This window comes from Nerophis lumbriciformis, linkage group LG16 (assembly GCF_033978685.3).
Source record: "Nerophis lumbriciformis linkage group LG16, RoL_Nlum_v2.1, whole genome shotgun sequence".
In the NCBI taxonomy this organism is placed as follows: Eukaryota; Metazoa; Chordata; class Actinopteri; order Syngnathiformes; family Syngnathidae; genus Nerophis; species Nerophis lumbriciformis.
Genome location: NC_084563.2, coordinates 28,374,509 through 28,396,087, shown reverse-complemented (window position 1 = coordinate 28,396,087; position 21,579 = coordinate 28,374,509). Strand labels below are relative to the sequence as shown.

General features: G+C 37.2%; 1 protein-coding gene across 1 annotated transcript in view; it reads left to right on the top strand.

The window, feature by feature from the left end:
- adgrl3.1 (adhesion G protein-coupled receptor L3.1) overlaps positions 1 to 21,579 on the top strand; it is a 320,601-nt gene that overhangs the window by 143,412 nt on the left and 155,610 nt on the right. Inside the window, exon 5 of the mRNA XM_072914913.1 lies at positions 10,601 to 10,710. Within this exon, the coding sequence (XP_072771014.1) occupies positions 10,601 to 10,710 (110 nt within the window). The remainder of the gene's footprint in view (positions 1 to 10,600; positions 10,711 to 21,579) is intronic.

Sequence of the window (21,579 nt, the reverse complement as noted above, 5' to 3'; positions counted from 1 at the left end):
AGTAGTTTGTGTAAAAGGGAAGTAGTTTATGTAAGAAGGAAGTAGTTTGTGTAAGAGGAAAGTAGTTTGTGTAAGAAGGAAGTAGTTTGTGTAAGAAGGAAGTAGTTTGTGTAAGAAGGAAGTAGTTGTGTAAGAAGGAAGTAGTTTGTGTAAGAAGGAAGTAGTTTATGTAAAAGGGAAGTAGTTTGTGTAAGAAGGAAGTAGTTTGTGTAAGAGGGAAGTAGTTTGTGTAAGAAGGAAGTAGTTTGTGTAAAAGGGAAGTAGTTTGTGTAAGAAGGAAGTAGTTTGTGTAAGAGGAAAGTAGTTTGTGTAAGAAGGAAGTAGTTTGTGTAAGAAGGAAGTAGTTTGTGTAAGAAGGAAGTAGTTGTGTAAGAAGGAAGTAGTTTGTGTAAGAAGGAAGTAGTTGTGTAAGAAGGAAGTAGTTTGTGTAAGAAGGAAGTAGTTTGTGTAAGAAGGAAGTAGTTTGTGTAAGAAGGAAGTAGTTGTGTAAGAAGGAAGTAGTTTGTGTAAGAAGGAAGTAGTTTGTGTAAGAAGGAAGTAGTTGTGTAAGAAAGAAGTAGTTTGTGTAAGAAGGAAGTCGTTTGTTTAAGAGGGAAGTAGTTTGTGTAAGAGGGAAGTAGTTTGTGTAAGAAGGAAGTAGTTTGTGTAAAAGGGAAGTAGTTTGTGTAAGAAGGAAGTAGTTTGTGTAAGAAGGAAGTAGTTGTGTAAGAAGGAAGTAGTTTGTGTAAGAAGGAAGTAGTTTATGTAAAAGGGAAGTAGTTTGTGTAAGAAGGAAGTAGTTTGTGTAAGAGGGAAGTAGTTTGTGTAAGAAGGAAGTAGTTTGTGTAAAAGGGAAGTAGTTTGTGTAAGAAGGAAGTAGTTTGTGTAAGAGGAAAGTAGTTTGTGTAAGAAGGAAGTAGTTTGTGTAAGAAGGAAGTAGTTTGTGTAAGAAGGAAGTAGTTGTGTAAGAAGGAAGTAGTTTGTGTAAGAAGGAAGTAGTTTGTGTAAAAGGGAAGTAGTTTATGTAAGAAGGAAGTAGTTTGTGTAAGAGGAAAGTAGTTTGTGTAAGAAGGAAGTAGTTTGTGTAAGAAGGAAGTAGTTTGTGTAAGAAGGAAGTAGTTGTGTAAGAAGGAAGTAGTTTGTGTAAGAAGGAAGTAGTTTATGTAAAAGGGAAGTAGTTTGTGTAAGAAGGAAGTAGTTTGTGTAAGAGGGAAGTAGTTTGTGTAAGAAGGAAGTAGTTTGTGTAAGAAGGAAGTAGTTTGTTTAAGAGGGAAGTAGTTTGTGTAAGAGGAAAGTAGTTTGTGTAAGAAGGAAGTAGTTTGTGTAAGAAGGAAGTAGTTTGTGTAAGAAGGAAGTAGTTGTGTAAGAAGGAAGTAGTTTGTGTAAGAAGGAAGTAGTTGTGTAAGAAGGAAGTAGTTTGTGTAAGAAGGAAGTAGTTTGTGTAAGAAGGAAGTAGTTTGTGTAAGAAGGAAGTAGTTGTGTAAGAAGGAAGTAGTTTGTGTAAGAAGGAAGTAGTTTGTGTAAGAAGGAAGTAGTTGTGTAAGAAGGAAGTAGTTTGTGTAAGAAGGAAGTCGTTTGTTTAAGAGGGAAGTAGTTTGTGTAAGAGGGAAGTAGTTTGTGTAAGAAGGAAGTAGTTTGTGTAAAAGGGAAGTAGTTTGTGTAAGAAGGAAGTAGTTTGTGTAGAAGGAAGTAGTTGTGTAAGAAGGAAGTAGTTTGTGTAAATAAATAAATGATAAATGGGTTGTACTTGTATAGCGCTTTTCTACCTTCAAGGTACTCAAAGCGCTTTGACACTACTTCCACATTTACCCATTCACACACACATTCACACACTGATGGAGGGAGCTGCCATGCAGGGCGCTAACCAGCACCCATCAGGAGCAAGGGTGAAGTGCCTTGCTCAGGACACAACGGACATGACGAGGTTGGTACTAGGTGGGGATTGAACCAGGGACCCTCGGGTCGCGCACGGCCATTCTTCCACTGCGCCACGCCGTCCGTAAGAAGGAAGTAGTTTGTGTAAGAAGGAAGTAGTTTGTGTAAGAAGGAAGTAGTTTGTTTAAGAGGGAAGTAGTTTGTGTAAGAAGAAAGTAGTTTGTGTAAGAAGGAAGTAGTTTGTTTAAGAGGGAAGTAGTTTGTGTAAGAGGGAAGTAGTTTGTGTAAGAAGGAAGTAGTTTGTGTAAAAGGGAAGTAGTTTGTGTAAAAGGGAAGTAGTTTGTGTAAGAAGGAAGTAGTTTATGTAAAAGGGAAGTAGTTTGTGTAAGAAGGAAGTAGTTTCTGTAAGAGGGAAGTAGTTTGTGTAAGAAGGAAGTAGTTTGTGTAAAAGGGAAGTAGTTTGTGTAAGAAGGAAGTAGTTTGTGTAAGAGGAAAGTCGTTTGTGTAAGAAGGAAGTAGTTTGTGTAAGAAGGAAGTAGTTGTGTAAGAAGGAAGTAGTTTGTGTAAGAAGGAAGTAGTTTATGTAAAAGGGAAGTAGTTTGTGTAAGAAGGAAGTAGTTTGTGTAAGAGGGAAGTAGTTTGTGTAAGAAGGAAGTAGTTTGTGTAAAAGGGAAGTAGTTTGTGTAAGAAGGAAGTAGTTTGTGTAAGAGGAAAGTAGTTTGTGTAAGAAGGAAGTAGTTTGTGTAAGAGGAAAGTAGTTTGTGTAAGAAGGAAGTAGTTTGTGGAAGAAGGAAATAGTTGTGTAAGAGGAAAGTAGTTTGTGTAAGAAGGAAGTAGTTTGTGTAAGAGGAAAGTAGTTTGTGTAAGAAGGAAGTAGTTTGTGTAAGAAGGAAGTAGTTTGTGTAAGAAGGAAGTAGTTGTGTAAGAAGGAAGTAGTTTGTGTAAGAAGGAAGTAGTTTATGTAAAAGGGAAGTAGTTTGTGTAAGAATGAAGTAGTTTGTGTAAGAGGGAAGTAGTTTGTGTAAGAAGGAAGTAGTTTGTGTAAAAGGGAAGTAGTTTGTGTAAGAAGGAAGTAGTTTGTGTAAGAGGAAAGTAGTTTGTGTAAGAAGGAAGTAGTTTGTGTAAGAAGGAAGTAGTTTGTGTAAGAAGGAAGTAGTTGTGTAAGAAGGAAGTAGTTTGTGTAAGAAGGAAGTAGTTTATGTAAAAGGGAAGTAGTTTGTGTAAGAAGGAAGTAGTTTGTGTAAGAGGGAAGTAGTTTGTGTAAGAAGGAAGTAGTTTGTGTAAAAGGGAAGTAGTTTGTGTAAGAAGGAAGTAGTTTGTGTGAGAGGAAAGTAGTTTGTGTAAGAAGGAAGTAGTTTGTGTAAGAAGGAAGTAGTTTGTGTAAGAAGGAAGTAGTTGTGTAAGAAGGAAGTAGTTTGTGTAAGAAGGAAGTAGTTTGTGTAAAAGGGAAGTAGTTTATGTAAGAAGGAAGTAGTTTGTGTAAGAGGAAAGTAGTTTGTGTAAGAAGGAAGTAGTTTGTGTAAGAAGGAAGTAGTTTGTGTAAGAAGGAAGTAGTTGTGTAAGAAGGAAGTAGTTTGTGTAAGAAGGAAGTAGTTTATGTAAAAGGGAAGTAGTTTGTGTAAGAAGGAAGTAGTTTGTGTAAGAGGGAAGTAGTTTGTGTAAGAAGGAAGTAGTTTGTGTAAAAGGGAAGTAGTTTGTGTAAGAAGGAAGTAGTTTGTGTAAGAGGAAAGTAGTTTGTGTAAGAAGGAAGTAGTTTGTGTAAGAAGGAAGTAGTTTGTGTAAGAAGGAAGTAGTTGTGTAAGAAGGAAGTAGTTTGTGTAAGAAGGAAGTAGTTGTGTAAGAAGGAAGTAGTTTGTGTAAGAAGGAAGTAGTTTGTGTAAGAAGGAAGTAGTTTGTGTAAGAAGGAAGTAGTTGTGTAAGAAGGAAGTAGTTTGTGTAAGAAGGAAGTAGTTTGTGTAAGAAGGAAGTAGTTGTGTAAGAAGGAAGTAGTTTGTGTAAGAAGGAAGTCGTTTGTTTAAGAGGGAAGTAGTTTGTGTAAGAGGGAAGTAGTTTGTGTAAGAAGGAAGTAGTTTGTGTAAAAGGGAAGTAGTTTGTGTAAGAAGGAAGTAGTTTGTGTAAGAAGGAAGTAGTTGTGTAAGAAGGAAGTAGTTTGTGTAAGAAGGAAGTAGTTTATGTAAAAGGGAAGTAGTTTGTGTAAGAAGGAAGTAGTTTGTGTAAGAGGGAAGTAGTTTGTGTAAGAAGGAAGTAGTTTGTGTAAAAGGGAAGTAGTTTGTGTAAGAAGGAAGTAGTTTGTGTAAGAGGAAAGTAGTTTGTGTAAGAAGGAAGTAGTTTGTGTAAGAAGGAAGTAGTTTGTGTAAGAAGGAAGTAGTTGTGTAAGAAGGAAGTAGTTTGTGTAAGAAGGAAGTAGTTTGTGTAAAAGGGAAGTAGTTTATGTAAGAAGGAAGTAGTTTGTGTAAGAGGAAAGTAGTTTGTGTAAGAAGGAAGTAGTTTGTGTAAGAAGGAAGTAGTTTGTGTAAGAGGGAAGTAGTTGTGTAAGAAGGAAGTAGTTTGTGTAAGAAGGAAGTAGTTTATGTAAAAGGGAAGTAGTTTGTGTAAGAAGGAAGTAGTTTGTGTAAGAGGGAAGTAGTTTGTGTAAGAAGGAAGTAGTTTGTGTAAAAGGGAAGTAGTTTGTGTAAGAAGGAAGTAGTTTGTGTAAGAGGAAAGTAGTTTGTGTAAGAAGGAAGTAGTTTGTGTAAGAAGGAAGTAGTTTGTGTAAGAAGGAAGTAGTTGTGTAAGAAGGAAGTAGTTTGTGTAAGAAGGAAGTAGTTTGTGTAAGAAGGAAGTAGTTGTGTAAGAAGGAAGTAGTTTGTGTAAGAAGGAAGTCGTTTGTTTAAGAGGGAAGTAGTTTGTGTAAGAAGGAAGTAGTTTGTGTAAGAAGGAAGTAGTTTGTGTAAAAGGGAAGTAGTTTGTGTAAGAAGGAAGTAGTTTGTGTAAGAAGGAAGTAGTTGTGTAAGAAGGAAGTAGTTTGTGTAAATAAATAAATGATAAATGGGTTGTACTTGTATAGCGCTTTTCTACCTTCAAGGTACTCAAAGCGCTTTGACACTACTTCCACATTTACCCATTCACACACACATTCACACACTGATGGAGGGAGCTGCCATGCAGGGCGCTAACCAGCACCCATCAGGAGCAAGGGTGAAGTGTCTTGCTCAGGACACAACGGACATGACGAGGTTGGTACTAGGTGGGGATTGAACCAGGGACCCTCGGGTCGCGCACGGCCATTCTTCCACTGCGCCACGCCGTCCGTAAGAAGGAAGTAGTTTGTGTAAGAAGGAAGTAGTTTGTGTAAGAAGGAAGTAGTTGTGTAAGAAGGAAGTAGTTTGTGTAAGAAGGAAGTAGTTTGTGTAAGAAGGAAGTAGTTGTGTAAGAAGGAAGTAGTTTGTGTAAGAAGGAAGTAGTTTATGTAAAAGGGAAGTAGTTTGTGTAAGAAGGAAGTAGTTTGTGTAAGAGGGAAGTAGTTTGTGTAAGAAGGAAGTAGTTTGTGTAAAAGGGAAGTAGTTTGTGTAAGAAGGAAGTAGTTTGTGTAAGAGGAAAGTAGTTTGTGTAAGAAGGAAGTAGTTTGTGTAAGAAGGAAGTAGTTTGTGTAAGAAGGAAGTAGTTTGTGTAAGAGGAAAGTAGTTTGTGTAAGAAGGAAGTAGTTTGTGTAAGAAGGAAGTAGTTTGTGTAAGAAGGAAGTAGTTGTGTAAGAAGGAAGTAGTTTGTGTAAGAAGGAAGTAGTTTATGTAAAAGGGAAGTAGTTTGTGTAAGAAGGAAGTAGTTTGTGTAAGAGGGAAGTAGTTTGTGTAAGAAGGAAGTAGTTTGTGTAAAAGGGAAGTAGTTTGTGTAAGAAGGAAGTAGTTTGTGTAAGAGGAAAGTAGTTTGTGTAAGAAGGAAGTAGTTTGTGTAAGAAGGAAGTAGTTTGTGTAAGAAGGAAGTAGTTGTGTAAGAAGGAAGTAGTTTGTGTAAGAAGGAAGTAGTTGTGTAAGAAGGAAGTAGTTTGTGTAAGAAGGAAGTAGTTTGTGTAAGAAGGAAGTAGTTTGTGTAAGAAGGAAGTAGTTGTGTAAGAAGGAAGTAGTTTGTGTAAGAAGGAAGTAGTTTGTGTAAGAAGGAAGTAGTTGTGTAAGAAGGAAGTAGTTTGTGTAAGAAGGAAGTCGTTTGTTTAAGAGGGAAGTAGTTTGTGTAAGAGGGAAGTAGTTTGTGTAAGAAGGAAGTAGTTTGTGTAAAAGGGAAGTAGTTTGTGTAAGAAGGAAGTAGTTTGTGTAAGAAGGAAGTAGTTGTGTAAGAAGGAAGTAGTTTGTGTAAATAAATAAATGATAAATGGGTTGTACTTGTATAGCGCTTTTCTACCTTCAAGGTACTCAAAGCGCTTTGACACTACTTCCACATTTACCCATTCACACACACATTCACACACTGATGGAGGGAGCTGCCATGCAGGGCGCTAACCAGCACCCATCAGGAGCAAGGGTGAAGTGTCTTGCTCAGGACACAACGGACATGACGAGGTTGGTACTAGGTGGGGATTGAACCAGGGACCCTCGGGTCGCGCACGGCCATTCTTCCACTGCGCCACGCCGTCCGTAAGAAGGAAGTAGTTTGTGTAAGAAGGAAGTAGTTTGTGTAAGAAGGAAGTAGTTGTGTAAGAAGGAAGTAGTTTGTGTAAGAAGGAAGTAGTTTGTGTAAGAAGGAAGTAGTTTGTGTAAGAAGGAAGTAGTTTGTGTAAGAAGGAAGTAGTTTGTGTAAGAAGGAAGTAGTTGTGTAAGAAGGAAGTAGTTGTGTAAGAAGGAAGTAGTTTGTGTAAGAAGGAAGTAGTTTGTGTAAGAGGAAAGTAGTTTGTGGAAGAAGGAAGTAGTTGTGTAAGAAGGAAGTAGTTTGTGTAAGAAGGAAGTAGTTTGTGTAAGAAGGAAGTAGTTTGTGTAAGAAGGAAGTAGTTGTGTAAGAAGGAAGTAGTTTGTGGAAGAAGTAGTTTGTGCAAGAAGGAAGTAGTTGTGTAAGAAGGAAGTAGTTTGTGTAAGAAGGAAGTAGTTGTGTAAGAAGGAAGTAGTTTGTGTAAAAAGGAAGTAGTTTGTGTAAGAAGGAAGTAGTTGTGTAAGAAGGAAGTAATTTGTGTAAGAAGGAAGTAGTTGTGTAAGAAGGAAGTAGTTTGTGTAAGAAGGAAGTAGTTGTGTAAGAAGGAAGTAGTTTGTGTAAGAAGGAAGTAGTTTGTGTAAGAAGGAAGTAGTTTGTGTAAGAAGGAAGTAGTTGTGTAAGAACTTGGACTGAAACATGTTTCCTTCTTTCCATTTGAGAAGCAAGTCAACAGTCTTTTCACTACACTTGAAATGGAATCAGCTTGCAGGTTGTATCCTGCACTGAGACTGGCACATGCGTGATGATAGTAGGGTCGCCTACAGCCACAACACAGGAGATAAAAGAGTCTTTTTCAAAGACTGAAGGTTGTAAAGAATAAATATGACTTCTGTTTCTCACATGTGATGAATCATGAAGTTATGTATGTGCTCATTCTCCTTATTAACTCAAGTGTTGACATGTTTGTCAGCAGGCTTATTCTTTGTCAACTACACAGTCAACGGCAGCTTTACAGATGCCATGTCTGCTGTGGTGCATTGAGAATTAAACGGTTGAAAAGACAACGAAGTATCAATCATACTGCGTCTTTTTCAGCTTGTAACTGCATTGCTCTGATGCCCACTACTCTGCACACTTCACTAAGATAAGAGTAAGAGGAGAAGGCTTTATTTTCTCTTCATGAGATATATTCATATTTTTGTATTTATTTGCAAGTAATCCAAAAAATATTGATTTACTGCAAACCCTAAAAGCAGTGAAGTTGTCAGGTTGTGTAAATGGTCAATAAAAAGAGAAATCTTTTTCAATTTATATTCAATTGAATAGACTGCAAAGACAAGATATTTCATGTTCACACTGACAAACTTTCTTCTTTTTTGCAAATAATCATGAAGTTAGAATTTAATGGCAGTAACACGTTGCAAAAAAGGCATTTTTTACCAGTGTGTTACATGGCCTTTCCTTTTAACAACACCCAGTAAAGGTTTGGGAACTGAGGAGACACATTTTTGTGGGATGTTCCAATTAAGTCTTTGATGAGCATTCCTTGACATTCTCACTCTTTTTTGCCACTTGTGCCAGCTTTTTTGAAACATGTTGCAGGCATCAAATTCCAAATGAGCTAATATTTGCAAGAAATAATAAAGTTTCTCAGTGTGAACATGAAATATCTTGTCTTTGCAGTCTATTCCATTGAATATAAGTTGAAAAGGATTTGTTGTATTCTCTTTTTATTTACCATTTACACAACATGACAACTTCACTGCTTGTGTAGTTTGTACTTACAGTGTAAGATTTTGTACAAAATCCTACTAAAGTCATAAACCATTCGTTCAGCTTGCCGCTCGTTAAAAATCCCAAAAACAAAAGCCAATCAGCAGCGTCCAACCAAGGTGTAATGCGTCCCCACAATGTGACTATATATAGACTATATATAGACTATATATAGACTATATTTAGACTATACATAGAATATATATAGACGCACACTCAGGCTGTGACAGGTGAGCGATGATGAAGGCACCGGGGCAAGAAATTAAAAAGCAGAGATGCGAAACACAACAAGGGAGAGTTTTGGACTGCAGGGTGTTGTTGTTGTTAGAATATGACAGACTTTGCAACAAATCTAGTTTTAGGGTGCAGCAGAATCCATGGTCACACCACCTCTCTATTACTTCTGTGTGTTCCAGGTGAACATTGTCCTCAAATTCTATTCATTTTCATGCATATTTCATTTTATGCAAATAGCAGATTTGACATGCTCATTAAAAATATCTCAATGGGAGAAATGAAATGTTTCTAATGTAAATGTGCTCTGTTTGACAGCTGCTTGGGGAGGGCAAGACGGAGAAACCCAACAGTTGTACTAATTGAAAGACAATATTCACTAGAGAAAATATTACCTCTTCCACTGCTGTAAAAATAGGCCTTCATGTCTACCGACACGCACACTTTTTCTTTCAAATAGTTTGACTAATTAGTTTTTAGGAGCAGAAGTTGAAAAAATGAGCGTGTGTTTTCATCTCTGATGGAAACGCTCACAAATCATTATTGTTGTGACGAATGGCTCCGGAAAACATTACAACGCAAACATTTGCATCTAAAAGGTCACGTTTTTTTCCCCACTAAACTGCACAAATACAAGCAGCAGGAAGCAGTTCCAGCAACATATTGTAAATATGTTTGTTCACAACAGATTAATATTGTAAATATGTTTGTTCACAACAGATTAATATTGTAAATATGTTTGTTCACAACAGAATACTATTTTAAATATGTTTGTTCACAACAGATTAATATTGTAAATATGTTTGTTCACAACAGATTAATATTGTAAATAAATTTGTTCACAACAGATTAATATTGTAAATATGTTTGTTCACAACAGATTAATATTGTAAATATGTTTGTTCACAACAGATTAATATTGTAAATAAATTTGTTCACAACAGATTAATATTGTAAATAAGTTTGTTCACAACAGGTTAATATTGTAAATATGTTTGTTCACAACAGATTAATATTGTAAATATATTTGTTCACAAGTGATTAATATTGTAAATGTTTGTTCACAACAGATTACTATTGTAAATAAGTTTGTTCACAACAGATTAATATTGTAAATATGTTTGTTCACAACAGATTAATATTGTAAATATGTTTGTTCACAACAGATTAATATTATAAATATGTTTGTTCACAACAGATTAATATTGTAAATATGTTTGTTCACAACAGATTAATATTGTAAATATGTTTGTTCACAACAGATTAATATTGTAAATATGTTTGTTCACAACAGATTAATGTTATAAATATGTTTGTTCACAACAGATTAATATTGTAAATGTATTTGTTCACAACAGATTAATATTGTAAATATGTTTGTTCACAAGAGATTCATATTGTAAATATATTTGTTCACAACAGATTACTATTGTAAATATGTTTGTTCACTTCAGATTAATATTGTAAATATGTTTGTTCACAGCAGATTAATATTGTAAATATGTTTGTTTACAAGAGATTCATATTGTAAATAGGTTTGTTCACAACAGATTAATATTGTAAATATGTTTGTTCACAAGGGATTAATATTGTAAATATTTATTAGTTTACAAGAGGTTAATATTGTAAATATGTTTGTTCACAAGAGATTGATATTGAAAATATATGTTTCTTCTCAAGAGATTAATATTTACTTGTGTCAGGGAAGAGAGCTCCTCCACCCCTTGATAATTGGAATTCATTATCTGGAGTGTGTGTCAAAACACTCTTCACACCATAGGTTGTTGTCCCTACACACACACACACACACACACACACACACACACACACACACACACACACACACACACACACACACACACACACACACACACACACGCACACAAACACACACACACACACACGCGCGCGCGCACGCACACACACAAAGATACAAAGACAAGAGCCCTGAAGAGTCCTGGTGGACCACCTTGCACACAACTTTTCCCAGAGGATGATTCATGAGTGGAACGTTGTGTCTGCACTCTTGTCAGTCTAAAGTGTCCCATGATGCATCACTGCCAACGTGTGGTATTGTTGTCAGGGCTTGCAATACATCGGAGTTCACACCTGATTGTTTGTTTATAGCCTTTCTTTTCTTTCCTAGATGCAACAACCGGACTCAGTGTGCCGTGGTCGCTGGCCCGGATGTTTTCCCGGATCCTTGCCCCGGAACCTACAAGTACCTGGAGGTCCAGTATGAATGTGTTCCTTACAGTAAGTCTGCTTCCTTTTAGCAAATGTTGCTGGTGTTTGTCACACTTGTGTTCGTACTAGGGTTGTACGGTATACCACTACTAATAAAGTACCGCGGTACTAATTGATTGAAACAGGTACTATGCTGCCTTTGAAAAGTACCGGTACCGTTCTTTCATCTGCATGATGCTGTGCGGCGGCGACTACAGAGCGAGGCGCGTGATGTTGAGTGTGTCAACACGCACACACAAAGTGCATACAAGTAATAATGTGTAATAATACTAATCACCAAATGTGGCGATTAGTATTAGCACCTTTGCTTCAAACCTTGGTAAACATTTAAATAATGACCATTCAGATATGCACAAAAAGTTTAAAGAGTGACAGGTAATAATGTAGTTGTTACACCTGTCCTGCTGTTCTGCTCCGGTGCAGACTGTAGTCGAGGAGCACAGGGCAGACGTTCCCTTCAGGGTCAATGTTTTTGTCGGGGGTAACAACCTTCACTTTACCTGCCAATGGGTCTGCTCAGCTCTGCTTTCCGGTCAGAATGATGAGACCGTCGATTTGTCACATTCTGCTTGCTTTATTAGTTTTGCAGGACACAACCAGACCCATTAATCACTCTGCTGCGCAGTGCACACGCCACCTCTCTCTCTCTTTACTCGTCCACTCACTCACTCACTCACTCACTCACTGACATCACTCAGACAACATGTTGACATTCTCTTAAACACACATTCACTACTCTCATAAGTTAACCAGCTCCCCTACTGTGCACATGTAGATACATAACATGTAGATACATAACATGTAGATACGTAACATGTAGATACGTAACATGTAGATACGTAACATGTGGATACGTAACATGTAGATACATAACATGTAAATGCATAACATGTAGATACATAACATGTCCATACATGACATGTGGATACGTAATATGTAGATACATAACATGTAGATACATAACATGTAGATACGTAACATGTAGATACGTAACATGTAGATACGTAACATGTGGATACGTAACATGTAGATACATAACATGTAAATGCATAACATGTAGATACATAACATGTAAATGCATAACATGTAGATACATGACATGTAGATATATAAAATGTAGATGCATAACATGTATATACATAACATGTACGTACATGACATGTGGATACGTAATATGTAGATACATAACATGTAGATACATAACATGTAGATATATAACATGTAGATACGTAAAATGTACATACATACCATGTAGATACGTAACATATAGATACGTAACATGTAGATACGTAACATGTAGATACATAACATGTAGATACATGCCATGTAGATAAGTAACATGTAGATACATAACATGTAGATACGCAAAATGTAGATACGTAACATGTAGATATATAACATGTAGATACATAACATGTAGGTACGTAACATGTAGATACATAACATGTAGATACATAACATGTAGGTACGTAACATGTAGATACATAACATGTAGATACATAACATGTAGATACATAACATGTAGATACGTAGCATGTAGATACGTAACATGTAGATACGTAACATGTAGATACATAACATGTACATACATAACATGTACATACATGCCATGTAGATACGTAACATGTAGATACATAAAATGTAGATACGTAGCATGTAGATACGCAACATGTAGATACGTAACATGTAGATACATAACATGTACATACATAACATGTACATACATGCCATGTAGATACGTAACATGTAGATACGTAACATGTAGATACGTAACATGTAGATACATAAAATGTAGATACGTAAAAGGTAGATACGTAACATGTAGATACATAACATGTAGATACGTAAAATTTAGATACATAACATGTAGATACGTAACATGTAGATACGTAACATGTAGATACATAACATGTAGATACATAACATGTAGATACGTAACATGTAGATACGTAACATGTAGATACGTAACATGTAGATACGTAACATGTAGATATATAACATGTAGATACATAACATGTAGGTACGTAACATGTAGATACATAACATGTAGATACATAGCATGTAGATACATAACATGTAGATACATAACGTACGTAACATGTAGATACATAACATGTAGATACATAACATGTAGATACGTAACATGTAGATACGTAACATGTAGATACGTAACATGTAGATACGTAACATGTAGATACATAACATGTAGATACGCACATAGTTCCTTAGATGGATGTCAAATATTAGCGGAGTTAAAACTGCCCAATTAGCAGTCAACTAATGCAAGTAAAATGACTGACTTTTGTAACAAAATACTCTAATTTGTGTTTTATCTTTAACAAAAGTGTCTTTTACGTGCTACATATCTTATTTGTGTACATTTATCCATAGTTTTGTTTTTAGTACTTACTAATAATTGTATTTTTCTTAACGCACAGACCAGGAGTGGCGACCATAAATCATGAATAATTTAATAAAATGACATTAAAGCTTTGTATTGTATTTTAATCTAATCCTTGATGATGGCAGACTATATGTAATATGGAACATTGTAAAGTGTTATTGGAGTGCAACAAGAAAAACACAATGTGTTTATTGCCTTTTAATTTATATTTTAACCTTCTAAAATTGTTCTTTGAGTGCAGGAATTATATCGATCACTTTATTGAGCAAAACTGTTTACATTCGGTCATAACCTCACCAAAAACACCAGTAAAAACCTTCTATCTGGAAAAAGTAGTTATTTTCTGCCTGAACCAACTCTGTCATCTGTCACATGCTCACAGCACTTAGCCACTGGTGTGTTTATGGACACACAAAAAGTCGGACAACTCCAACACCACACAAAGTTACACTTTGACTCCTCAATCATATGGGTGCTTATTCTACTGTCTTTTATTATTAATGTTAATTTATAGATATTAATGGTGAAATGCTGTGACTAGAGAAAGGACTGTAGACATTATCCCATGCTTACATCTCATTGTGCAACATGTGAAGGTTTAAGTGGAACGAAATGTGATCTCTGAAAGGGGTACACATTACTTCCAAGGCAGGACCCCCACCCAGACATTCTGTACAATACTAATATGTAGCTTATGAAAAACAATATTTACTTTTGTTATTTTCATTACAAGTGGGCCAAATCACTAATATTAGAAAATAATCTCATGAAAATGACTCCTGTCATTTGAGTGTTCTGATAAAAGATTTCAATTGGTCTGAGACAGGTGTGTGGTGGCATTGCTAGGTGTGTGGTGGCATTGCCAGGTGTGTGGTGGCATTGCTAGGTGTGTGGTGGCATTGCCAGGTGTGTGGTGGCATTGCCAGGTGTGGTGTTGTCACATGTGCTTCACTGGTTGAGTTGTTGTGTTTTCTCACACACATGGACAATTAGAGGGAACATTGGTCGCTGATGATGGTGTGTTTGACGGAGAAGCAGGAAATAAATACTGTCGAATTTGGCCAACATTTGTTCAAAATAAAGACTTTATATTAATAATAAACCACTTTATAAAACTACAGTTGTAATTAGTGCATTTTATTGTATTATCTTTGACACAATAGTCTTACCTAATGTTTGTTTCTATTTTTAAAGGCATGCTGTGGTAAAATTGTGCTCTTTTGTTTGGGAGTCAAACTGTACTTAGATTGATTTCAGTGGGCGTGTAAATGGTAAATAAAAAGAGAATACAACAAATCCTTTTCAACTTATATTCAATTGAATAGACTGCAAAGACAAGATATTTCATGTTCACACTGAGAAACTTTCTTATTTTTTGGCAAATAATCATGAACTTAGAATTTAATGGCAGCAACACGTTGCAAAAAGGCATTTTTACCAGTGTGTTACATGGCCTTTCCTTTTAACAACACTCAGTAAAGGTTTGGGAACTGAGGAGACACATTTTTGAAGTGGAATTATTTCCCATTCTTGCTTGATGTACAGCTTAAGTTGTTCAACAGTCTCCCTTCTCATATTTTAGCCTTCACACATTTTCAATGTCTGGACTACAGGCAGGCCAGTCTAGTACCTGCACTCTTTTACTATGAAGCCATGCTGTTGTATCACCTGGCTTGGCATTGTCTTGCTGAAATAAGCAGGGGCGTCCATGATAACGTTGCTTGGATGGCAACATATGTTGTTCCAAAAGCTGTATGTACCTTTCAGCATTAATGGTGCCTTCACAGATGTGTAAGTTACCCATGTCTTGGCCACTAATACACCCCCATACCATCACACATGCTGCCTTTTACACTTTCACCCTAGAACAGTCCGGATGGTTCTTTTCCTCTTTGGTCCACAGTTTCCAAAAACAATTTGAAATGTGGACTCTTCAAACCACAGAACACTTTTCCACTTTGCATCAGTCCATCTTAGATGAGCTCGGGCCCAGCCAAGCCGGCGGCGTTTCTGGGTGCTGTTGATAAATGTCTTTGGGTTTGCATAGTAGAGTTTTAACTTGCACTTACAGATGTAGCATCCAACTGTAGTTACTGACAGTGGTTTTCTGGGGTGTTCCTGAGCCCATGCAGTGATATCCTTTACACACTGATGTGGCTTTTTGATGCAGTACCGCCTGAGGGATCCAAGGTGTGTAATATCATGGCTTACGTGCAGTGATTTCTCCAGATTCTCTCAACCTTTTGATGATATTACGGAGCGTAGATGGTGAAATCCCTAAATTCCTTGTTGAGAAATGTTGTTTTTAAACAATTTGCTCAGGCATTTGTTGACAAAGTGGTGACCCTCGCCCCGTCCTTGTTTGTGAATGAGTGAGCATTTCATGGAAGCTGCTTTTATACCCAATCATGGCACCCACCTGTTCCCAATTAGCCTGTTCACATGTGGGATGTTCCAAATAAGTCTTTGATGAGCATTCCTCAACTCTCTCACTCTTGTTTGCCACTTGTGCCAGCTTTTTTGAAACATGTTGCAGGCATCAAATTCCAAATGAGCTAATATTTGCAAGAAATAAGAACGTTTCTCAGTGTGAACATGAAATATCTTGTCTTTGCAGTCTATTCAATTGAATATAAGTTGAAAAGGATTTGTTGTATTCTCTTCTTATTTACCATTTACACAACTTCACTGCTTTTGTACTTTGTATAATATGTTTAGTAAGTATTTGTCACATCTAAAATGTCAGTATGTATTTTCACCACTAATAATAAATTGTTACAAATTAAATAGCATTTTGAGGAGTTTCAGTGAACCATCAGAGTGGAGAAGGATAGTAATATTGGACTGTTCTGCGCTCCTGTTTCCTTGAGATTGTATTACTGGTCAGACTGGGCGTCTTAGCGTCAAAATGAATCTTTCATCCAAGACCTTCTTGTCCTGGGAGTGTGTGGCGGACAAAACTCCTAATCTAATGTTGGTGGCAGAGTGCAAATAAGGACTGCGGCATGCTGGGAAAAGTCCGAGGGAGGAAGTAGGAGCGCTCAAGTGATGACAGATGGTCACATGACCTTAGACCCAGTGAGGTTGGATCTGTGTGAAACATTCCTTCTTTAAAATCTCCTTCACGCCTGCAGCAAATGTTAGTGAGTGAAAGTGAGAGGATGTATTTGTCCTCCATGCTTCTTGTCTCAGCCAACATCCTCAGCCTCAGTCGGGTTGCACCAGCGACTCCATCCTCGCTTCACAAAACAACACTTCTTTTAAACACGTCCCAGATGGCTTCCAGTTTCTGCCATATGTCAAACATAGCATGAAGGTAGAAGCTGCAGACTGAACAGCAACAATTTAATTTAGACTTAATGACATCAGTCTTTCATTCCAGCTGTTTTTGTTCTCATGTCCAACTCAAAATGACATCGCATCATATTCATTTTCCAGGGCTGTGATTTTCCCGACTATATAGCGCACAAGGATATAAGCCACACCCACTAAATATGTTCCATATATACTGTAAGTCACATAAATATACATTATAAAAATGAGTTATTTACACAGAAATATTCTGTAAATGTTTATTTATCTGCGGTCCCCTCCAAGGTTTCTCATTGTCATCCCATTGGGTTGAGTTTTTCCTTGCCCTGATGTGGGATCTGAGTCCAGGATGTCGTTGTGGCTTGTGCAGCCCTTTGAGACACTCGTGATTTAGGGCTATATAAGTAAACATTGATTGATTGATTTACATACCTTAATTGTTTCCAAACGGTGTTTGTAACAGGGCAGTAAAACGGTTAATCAAACAAAACAGAAGTCATGGTCATGGACCCACTAGCTGCGCAAGCTAGCTCTCCAATCAGCAAACAGACTGAATAACTCCATGCTGACGTTTTAGTGAATTTACTGAGGAATTTGAACAAAATACAAAAATAATGTCATTGTAACTTAATAATGCTAACACAGATATGTGTTAGCATATTAGCTCATGCTAACGACGCTAGCTTGATTTTCATGATTGTCCAGTTTTTTCTGAAAAGGAGGGGGACTTTTTTTGTACATACAATAGCAGGTACAAATATGCATGAAAACACTCCTACAGACATCACACATGGGACGCTTCAGTAAGTAAGAATAGTTTTAGTTATATTGTAAAACGTACACATGTTGCTTGGAGTGATGAATGAAGAATCCATACGTGTAGAGACAGAACGACACTTCTACTTGCGGTTCACGTAGAGGTGTGCAGTGAGTGAACTCATGCAACAAAAACACACCTTTTAAGTGTCTTTGCATGTTTTAGTGAAAACTATTTGCCTCATGGCCATCAGGGAAGACAGATCCATGAGTTAGTCACACCATTTTATAAGCCACAGAGTGCAAAGCGTAGGAACACATTAGCAAATGTACTTGATTTAGCAAATATAAACTCTGTGAGTCAAAAAGAATTCCATTGTAAGTTAATAATACTAACACAGACACTCGTAAATGTGTTAGCATGTTAGCTAACGCTAACGACGCTAGCTTCATTACATAGCAGGTACAAATAGGCATGAAAACGTTCCTACAGACATCACACATGGGACGCTTTAGTAAGTAAGAATTGTTTTAGTTATATTGTAAAACTTACAAACGTTGCTTGGAGTGATGAATGAAGAATCTATACAAGTAGAAACGCTATGGACGGCTAGAAGACTGAACGGCAATTTTACTTCCGGTTTAAAACTTTTAAACGACTCGTAGGCATTCACCCAGCAGCACCTGCAGTGAGTAAACTCCTCCAAAAGATGGCGCCATAGCACAAACAAACACACACACCAGTTCAGTGTGTTTGTTTGTTTGCTCGTTTTGGACAACTGGCTGCATTTTTGTAAGCCGCAGGGCTCAAAGCGTAGGAAAATAGTAGCGGAGTGTACAGTAATTGCATCTTCCACTTAGTAACAACAACTGATTGGATTTGTTTGTATAGTGAGATGTGTGAGTCACAGTCACGGTGCTAAGCTACATGTGTGGCCATGCTGCCCTCAGGTAGACTCAGGGCAAACATGTGCTAAAGTGGGTCGCCTGGGAGCGAGGTGGTAGTGCCTTGCCCGAGGGCACAGCAGCAGTCACTTGGGCGCAGGGAGCTGGATTCAAACCACACACACACACACACACACACACACACACACACACACACACACACACACACACACACACACACACACACACACACACACACACACGCACAGACACACACACACACATTTGACATGTTTGGTTAAAATGTAATGGCATCATGAAATATGATTTTTTTATTTATTTTGTTTTGAAAAACATTTAGTCAGATTTTGAAGACAATTGTCTCAGTGCTGCCTCCTCCAGGTTGCCATGGCAACGCTTTGGGAAGACACGATAGTAAACCAAGTGTTATAAGCACATGACAATTAAACAGGAATAATTCATTCATTAAAGTGACATTAAACAAAACAATGCCTTGCTAAATATACTTTTCATATTTGACAACATTTGACACACGATTGTGAGTCCCTGGAAGGTACGTAGCAAATATGCTAACACTGTAGCTACGTGTTGGTGTACAAGTGATGATAAATATAGTTAGTCACACTGCAGCTATGTGTTGGTGTACAAGTAATGATAACTATAGTTAGTCACACTGCAGCTAGAGCCATCCCTCTCATACTTCACTGCAGACTGGCATGACATCTTCTTCAGAGCCGAATTTAGTCTAATGTGTATTGCAGTGCAGTGTGTGTATGTACAAACCCCGTTTCCATATGAGTTGGGAAATTGTGTTAGATGTAAATATAAACGGAATACAATGATTTGTGAATACTTTTCAAGCCATATTCAGTTGAATATGCTACAAAGACAACATATTTGATGTTCAAACTCATAAACATTTTTTTTTTGCAAATAATCATTAACTTTAGAATTTGATGGCAGCAACACGTGACAAAGAAGTTGGGAAAGGTGGCAATAAATACTGATAAAGTTGAGGAATGCTCATCAAAGACTTATTTGGAACATCCCACAGGTGTGCAGGCTAATTGGGAACAGGTGGGTGCCATGATTGGGTATAAAAGTAGATTCCATGAAATGCTCAGTCATTCACAATCAAGGATGGGGCGAGGGTCACCACTTTGTCAACAAATGCGTGAGCAAATTGTTGAACAGTTTAAGAAAAACCTTTCTCAAGCAGCTATTGCAAGGAATTTAGGGATTTCACCATCTACGCTCCGTAATATCATCAAAGGGTTCAGAGAATCTGGAGAAATCACTGCACGTAAGCAGCTAAGCCCGTGACCTTCCATCCCTCAGGCTGTACTGCATCAACAAGCAACATCAGTGTGTAAAGGATATCACCACATGGGCTCAGGAACACTTCAGAAACCCACTGTCAGTAACTACAGTTGGTCGCTACATCTGTAAGTGCAAGTTAAAACTCTCCTATGCAAGGCGAAAACCGTTTATAAACAACACCCAGAAACGCCGTCCGCTTTGCTGGGCCTGAGCTCATCTAAGATGGACTGATACAAAGTGGAAAAGTGTTCTGTGGTCTGACGAGTCCACATTTCAAATTGTTTTTGGAAACTGGACGTGGTGTCCTTCGGACCAAAGAGGAAAAGAACCATCCGGATTGTTATAGGCGCAAAGTGTAAAAGGCAGCATGTGTGATGGTATGGGGGTGTATTAGTGGCCAAGACATGGGTAACTTACACATCTGTGAAGGCACCATTAATGCTGAAAGGTACATACAGGTTTTGGAGCAACATATGTTGCCATCCAAGCAACGTTACCATGGACGCCCCTGCTTATTTCAGCAAGACAATGCCAAGCCACGTGTTACATCAATGTGGCTTCATAGTAAAAGAGTGCGGGTACTAGACTGGCCTGCCTGTAGTTCAGACATTGAAAATGTGTGGCGCATTATGAAGCCTAAAATAGCACAACGGAGACCCCCGGACTGTTGAACAACTTAAGCTGTACATCAAGCAAGAATGGGAAAGAATTCCACCTGAGAAGCTTCAAAAATGTGTCTCCTCAGTTCCCAAACCTTTACTGAGTGTTGTTAAAAGGAAAGGTGATGTAACACAGTGGTGAACATGCCCTTTCCCAACTACTTTGTCACGTGTTGCAGCCATGAAATTCTAAGTTAATGATTATTTGCAAAAAAAATGTTTATGAGTTTGAACATCAAATATGTTGTCATTGTAGCATATTCAACTGAATATGGGTTGAAAAGGATTTGCAAATCATTGTATTCTGTTTATATTTACATCTAACACAATTTCCCAACTCATATGGAAATGGGATTTGTATATATGTATGTATGTGTATGCATGTATGTATGTATATGTTTGTGTATTACAGTGCAGTGTGTATATGTATATGTATGTATGTGTATGTGTATGTGTATGTATGTATATGTATATGATGTGTATGTATGTATGTGTATTGCAGTGCAGTGTGTATGTATTTTTGTGTATTACAGTGCAGTGTGTATGTGTATGTATGTATGTATGTATGTATGTATGTATGTATGTGTATTACACTGCAGTGTATGTATGTATGTATATTACAGTGCAGTGTGTATATGTATGTATGTATGTAGAGTATGCACATGTATTACAGTGCAGTGTGTATATGTAAATGTATGTATGTACAGTATGTATGTGTATTACAGTGCAGTGTGTATATGTAAATGTATGTATGTACAGTATGTATGTGTATTACAGTGCAGTGTGTATATGTATGTATGTAGAGTATGTATGTGTATTACAGTGCAGTGTGTGTATGTATGTGTGTTAATGTGTATCACAGTGCAGTGTGTGTATGTACGTGTATTACAGTGCAGTGTGTATAAGTATGTATGTATGTATGTGTATTACAGTGCAGTGTGTATAAGTATGTGTGTATGTGTATTACAGTGCAGTGTGTATATGTATATGTATGTATGTGTATCACAGTGCAGTGTGTGTATGTATGTGTTTTACAGTGCAGTGTTTATATGTATGTATGTATGCATGTATGTGTATTACAGTGTAGTAGGTATATGTGTGTATGCATGTATGTATGTAGAGTATGTACATGTATTACAGTGCAGTATGTATATGTATATGTATGTGTGTACAGTATGTATGTGTATTACAGTGCAGTGTGTGTATGTATGTGTGTTAATGTGTATCACAGTGCAGTGTGTATATGTATGTGTATGCATGTGTTTTACAGTGCAGTGTGTATATGTATGTATGTATGTATATACACATCAGTGTGTGAATGTGTGTGTGAATGGGTAAATGTGGAAGTAGTGTCAAAGCGCTTTGAGTACCTTGAAGGTAGAAAAGCGCTATACAAGTACAACCCACCCATTTATATATGTATGTGTATTACCGTGTAGTAGGTATATGTGTGTATGTATGTATGTGTATGTATGTATGTATGTGTATGTATGTATGTGTGTGTATTACAGTGCAGTGTGT